Raw genomic sequence first — 6,205 nt, forward strand, 5'->3', positions numbered from 1 at the left:
GCAGTTTTATGTCTCATTGCACTCTGAAATGAAAGCATGTATTTTAAACTTTTGACTGATCAATGTTGCCACATTTGGCAGATATAACAGCTGAACACACACCCGTGGCATTCACTCTACAACAGAGATCAAATATTCTTCAGATATTGCTGGTGGTTCTTTGTGTCTGGGGGTGGGCGTCCGGGTACACACCGGCTCACTCCTTGGCGGCCGCTTGTCGGGGCCTGGGGCCTGGGGCCTGGGGCTCGCTCGGGCCCCCTTTGGAGGTGGGGTGCCCCCGGCCTCTCGGCCTGGGGCTCGGTCACTCAGGCACAGCTGGGGGCCGGCGGAGCTCACGGGCGCGTCACTGCAACTCCCCCTGGCTTCTGCTCCGCGGCTGCTGAGTGAGCCCTCATCTGGGACTCTCCTCAGCTCTTACTGGAACAGTGGCGCGGCTGCCCCTCTGTTGGTCTTCCGTGGTCTCTTGTGTTCTGGGGGCCTCTGGATGTCTGGAGTTTTGATCTCCTCCATACCCGCTTCACACCCTGGAGGACGGGGCTGTGGCCCCCCCACACTCCCTAGCAGATCATTACATGGAGAAACCTTTGGAATGCAAGCATGCTGATCCACACAGGTATGCACACAGGTGTACACATGGGTATTCACAGACGCGGACTAAAGCTTTCTTGGCTGCTGCCTCAAAGCACACTGTGCGCTGTCTATCTTGCGTGCTGCACAATATCGTTTATTATTCAGTAACTATTGATATCTATGACTAGCTAGTTTATTGTGATGGTGCTTTGTTTTCTCTATTATTATGTTGCTCTTTGTTGTTTGCTGTCTCCTCTGTTTGTTTTTTTTGTTGTTTGTTTTTTTTTTTTTTTTTCTCCATACAGGTGACCCAGGAGTTGTTTGTTTTTTTTTTTTTTTTTTTCCCCTTCTCACCGTCTCTTCTCCCCTTTGGTTTTCTTTCTTTCTCTCCCCCTCTTTCTCTCATTCATTCCCCCTGTCCTATTTCTTAAAAAAAAAAAAAAAAAAAAAAAAAAATGACAAAGGATGAACTGAAGCTCTGCCATCACGTAATGTCGCATACTGCTGTTTCTGATGTCATTTAAAAAAAAAAAAAAAAAAAAAAAAAAAAAATATTCTTCAGAAAGTTCTTCCCATATCTGTTGCACAAGTTCCCATAAATGTAGCACTTGTAGGTTGCTTTGCTTTCACTCTTCTGTTCGGCTCTATGGGTTTAAGTCTGGAGACTGTGCCGGTCACTCCATGTTTTCAAGCTTACCATCTTGTTCTTTTTTTCCTGAGGTAGTTCTGGCATAGCTCGGACCTGTGTTTTGGGTAATTATCTTGCTGTAGGATAAAACCCTGGCCGACTAGGAGGATAACAGAGGGTATTGCATGGCGCTGCAGAATGCTGTGTTAGCTGTTTTGGTTCAGGGTGCCTCTCACTCTGTACAAGTCAAATCAAACTTCAAGCCATCACACTTCCTCCTCCATGTTTGACAGTTGATGCCACACATTGTAGAGCCATCCTTTCACCTACTCGAAGGCATAATACCTTTTTCCAGTCTTCAGTAGTCCAGTGGCGATGTCTCATGGCCCAGGCAAGCCTCTTTGTCTTATTCTGACGTCTTAGCGATGGCTTTCTTCCTGCAGCTTGTCCTGTCAAACCTGCAGCTTGAAGTCTTCTCACAGTTGAAACTGAGACTTGCTTACAACAACCACTATTGAGCTGTGCTTGAAGCTGTTGTCCTGTGAGCCGCCTGTAACACGAACTGTGAAATCTCAGAAACTTGTCCTCTGATTCAGTTGTGGCTTTGGGTCTACCAGACCTTTTCCTGTCAGAGTTTGCCCAAGTTTCATTGCCTTTTGATGGTGAAAGAAACTGTACTCACTGACACCTTAACTTTCTTTGCAATTTCTCTTTAGGAAAGACTTACATTTTTAAGTGTTATGATGATCTGTCTCTCTTCCATTGTTAATTGCCTCTTTCTTTCTTTCTTTCTTTCTTTCTTTCTTTCTTTCTTTCTTTCTTTCTTTCTTTCTTTCTTTCTTTCATTTTTGTAGCAACAAACTACTTTCTGCCGTGCAATACTGTTCAGCTGATGCTCACGAGGCTATGGTACCACAACGTGTTCCAATACTGCTTTCATGCAGACGTAAGTTGGAACACCTGTAAGAATTAGTCGCACCAGCTTTCAAGGGTTGATCAAGCTCTATTGTTGCAGAACAGCTTTAAATTGTTAACCCGTTTTGTGTTCCCTGAAAAAGGCCTTTTTGAATAGTTCTGAAATGCACATTATTTTTCAGTTTTGGGTAACCTTACCCTTTTTTATCCTCTGGTAGTTCACCACTTACCTTCTCAATCTATTCATTTGACTTGAATTGCATTAAATAACTGGAAAAATTTGGGTGTTCTTAAACTCTTGACCGGTAGTATATACTAACAATAATTGGTCTAATAATTTGAGGTAGGTTAAACTCTTAGAAGAGTTATAATCTGACAGTTTTTGAGATTCTTCTAAAATCTTGTACCTCTTACCAGTTATATTTGACATGATCATGCTTGAAGAGGTTTAAAGGTTTAGTGTCATAAGTTAGAGTGGTGTAGAAAATTACTACTTTGATAGAATAAATTTTCAATATTTTCCTTTAATTTCCAATTCCAGAAGATGCAAGCAATATGGCATGCTTGGAAAATGTGAGCACAGTGCAACGGGTACATCTGTAACTCTTGATAATTGAGTGTTCCTGCGTGATATTTAGACTTTTTGTGTATATTCCCATATTGGAAAACATTTAGATGATGAATAATAATCATGACAAAATATAATAAACTCATTGTAATCTCTCCTGTATCAAACTCTTTAGTTGGCTTGGGAAGGTCTGAATAACGTTTGTACTGTCAGTTTCTTAGTTAATTTTATTAAACTTTCATTCAAATCTAATTTCCAGCTATTTTGTTGTTTCTGGAGATTTTTTTTTAACCCTACACTTTCAAGGGTGGTTCAATAGCTTTTGGGTATTTCTATAACTGACAAACTGTCCAAAATTGCAGTATTTCCAGAAATCTCTTACAAACACTGTAACACAAATGGAGTCTTTTTTGACCAACGTGCAGTTATCAAATGTAGTTAGAAGTGGTAACCAGACAGATCAATGATTACACTTTAATCTGCTCCATAATGAAAGTAAATCTTCTTCTCCTTTACTCTCATCTCAAGGCAGATATAGAAATATATTTTGGTCTGCACACATTCTCATGCACAAAGAATAAAAATTAGCAAAGTTGAGTGAAAAGTGATAAATAATTATGTTACAGCCATATTTTGCAACAACAAAACTTCCATCACTCTGGCTATACAAACACACACACAGGAACACAGGATTTCCCAACCTGTCCACCCACACATGCACAGCACAGAATAAAAGTGCAGCTTCAGCTCCTGTGAAGCTACAGCTACAGCACCAGTCCAGAATGAGACTCCAGATCTGAGGACTTCAGCAAGAGAAACATGGAGCTGATCACCAGAACTCTGCTTCTGGGTCTGGCACTTTCCCTCACTAATGCAGCACCTGCGTGAGTGTTAATGAGCTCCATTTATATTTTGAAGTTTTAGTCAAAATAGACAATTCGTGTTGGCAGGATTTTTCCTACTATCCTGGCTTTAAAGGCAGCATGATGCGCCATGTCTTTTAAAATAATTTGCGAACACTTGCAGTACGAATTCTCTGTGTGTTGATTCTTTGTTGAGGTTAAAAAGGCAAAATGTGAAACAACTCATAAATTCTCTCAACTCTGTAAATTCAGGAATAATGGAACATATTAAAATTGATAACCTTTCTCAAAACATCAGTCTGTAACTATTTAGACAGAATAATAGAATAATTTCTGGATTTTTTTTTCTTCTTATCAGTTGGCGATTTAGTGAAAAAGTCAGCTTCACCCATTTGGAACCCTGTTTGTTAGATTACAAAGGTCAGGTGGATCAATTGAACAAATTTAAGACTGCTTAGTCATCATATTATTGCGTTGTTTTGTAAGTGACTCACTTTTTTTCATCTAGTTTAATAACTTTTTGAAATTATCTACAGGCATCAAGACAAGCCAGCACCAGAAGGTAGGATTTTATGTACATAAACTGTACGTTGTTTGTCAGTTACATAACAGCTAGATCTCAATCACAGCAGCATTCTATACTGAGCAATACTCGTATGTGTCTAATGACATGCATTTTGAATATTAAAGTTACATTAACCGTTAAAAGTATGTTACTTTTATCTTGGGAATAAAGATGGAGATGCTGCTCTACCAGACCGGTGTGAAGGAATTGAGTTTGACGCTATCACTCTTGATGAGAGTGGAAAAAACCCCTTCTTCTTCAAAGGTATTGGACATGTTCTTTTTCTTAAAATGTTGGACTAAATCATCCTCTAAAATATTGTGTCTGTGGTGTTTTCTCCTCAGAGGGCCACCTGTGGAATGGTTTCTATGGTCCAGCTAAACCCTCAACGATGTTCTTCAAGGAGCTAGATGAACACCACCACCTCGGCCATGTCGATGCTGCTTTTCGGATGCACAACCCAAAGAAACAAGATGCCCACGATCACATCTTCCTCTTCCTGGTACGATCCTCATATGCTTTCAGCTATCATATGGGTCAAGACATCTTTTACTGATCTCAGATATTGTGTACTACTGTGTACTATTGTGTACTATTTCCAGGATGACCACGTGTTCAGCTATTACAACCACACTCTGGAGACCGGATATCCAAAAACTATCCAGGAGGATTTTCCTGGAGTCCCCACACATCTAGATGCTGCTGTGGAGTGTCCTCAAGGAGAGTGCATTACCGACTCTGTTCTGTTCTTCAAAGGTATGTTGGCATTTACTGCTGCAAAACTATTCAGTAAGTCGAAATGAATTCTTTGACAGCATTTTGTTGAGTACTGTGATATAATGGGGCTACAATAAATAAAAAAGAACATTGTGATGACTTGTGATCTCCTTCTCAAAGTGGTCATTTCCCTCCATAGGGCAAGATGTGTATGTTTATGATATAGTCACAAAGACAGTGAAGACCAAGACGTGGCCCCACCTGCCTCTCTGCACCTCTGCTTTCCACTGGGCAGAACACTACTACTGTTTCCATGGACACAACTTCACCAGGTTCAACCCAGTATCAGGAGAAGTTAGCGGCACGTACCCAAAGGATGCCCGCAATTACTTCATGAAGTGCGAAAACTTTGGTGGGTTCATTAAGAAGAGAATCTTAGAGATTCATTTTGGAGGTTTTTTTGTCAGATACATACAATCTTGTGTGTTTCCCGCAGGTCACGGAGGTGATCACAAGGCTCCTAAATGCAGCGAAGTCAAACTAGATGCCATTACTACAGATGACAGAGGCAGAATTTATTTATTTACAGGTAATGTGACATATGTTTCAAATTCTCAGTCAGCTCTCACTTAGTGTGATCTCCCATAACTGAATAAATAGATTATAATTTAATTATTTCTAGATGGGCTTTTAGCTGAGGGAACTTCGGACAGTCCTTGTATTTTGAGTTAATTTAGGATAAAATTTAAAGCAAAAAAAAAAGATATTTCAGTTATTTTATTGCCATCAAACATCAAACTGTAAGAGTTTAAATACCAAATAAAATAACATTAACAGTCAACTAAATAATGATGTTACCAAGCTAAACTAAGAAGGTGCGTATTAATAACACACTTAAAATAGCATTTAGCTATTTGGCTAAGTAACATATAGCCTTATGTAACTGCTAAAGTAGGATTCTTTTGCAGTTTAGTTGTTGCACAGATCAAACAAACAAATTGTCACTTTTCTTTTTTGTAACTTTACAACTTGCCAGGTGTATTTTTGAACTTTAGTGAGAGTCAGGCTAACCCGGAAAGTTTACAAGGAAACAGCTGAGCTAATAGCATGTTGATCCACACTTTATATGTAGCATACAGATTTAGGAGTGCTTCATCCAAATGTGATCCTGTAAAAAAATGTCTTTAAGTTTTCTGCCATGATAAAGAACAAGTTCAATTTCTTAGGGCTTAACTACATGCGTGTGGACAACAGGCGTAACGGCCTTCACGCCTTTCCAATAACCAGGGGATGGAAAGAAGTGACAAACGGGGTGGATGCCGTTTTCTCCTACACCAACAAAATGTACCTGATTAAGGTAGACACCATATAACCCCCCC

At 39.9% G+C, this 6,205-nt stretch overlaps 1 protein-coding gene across 1 annotated transcript in view; it reads left to right on the forward strand.

Annotated features, from left to right (window-relative positions):
- The first annotated feature begins 3,409 nt into the window (after window positions 1-3,409).
- Window positions 3,410-6,205, forward strand: part of hpxb (hemopexin b) — a 3,560-nt gene continuing 764 nt past the window's right edge. The window contains exons 1-8 of the mRNA XM_005945146.3: window positions 3,410-3,565; window positions 4,081-4,106; window positions 4,281-4,373; window positions 4,454-4,611; window positions 4,712-4,865; window positions 5,026-5,238; window positions 5,323-5,415; window positions 6,053-6,183. Of these exons, the coding sequence (XP_005945208.1) occupies window positions 3,501-3,565; window positions 4,081-4,106; window positions 4,281-4,373; window positions 4,454-4,611; window positions 4,712-4,865; window positions 5,026-5,238; window positions 5,323-5,415; window positions 6,053-6,183 (933 nt within the window). The 5' untranslated portion in view covers window positions 3,410-3,500. The remainder of the gene's footprint in view (window positions 3,566-4,080; window positions 4,107-4,280; window positions 4,374-4,453; window positions 4,612-4,711; window positions 4,866-5,025; window positions 5,239-5,322; window positions 5,416-6,052; window positions 6,184-6,205) is intronic.

The sequence above is a fragment of the Haplochromis burtoni genome, unplaced genomic scaffold (genome assembly GCF_018398535.1).
Source record: "Haplochromis burtoni strain Fernald_Lab_line unplaced genomic scaffold, NCSU_Asbu1 Contig_443, whole genome shotgun sequence".
Taxonomy (NCBI): Eukaryota; Metazoa; Chordata; class Actinopteri; order Cichliformes; family Cichlidae; genus Haplochromis; species Haplochromis burtoni.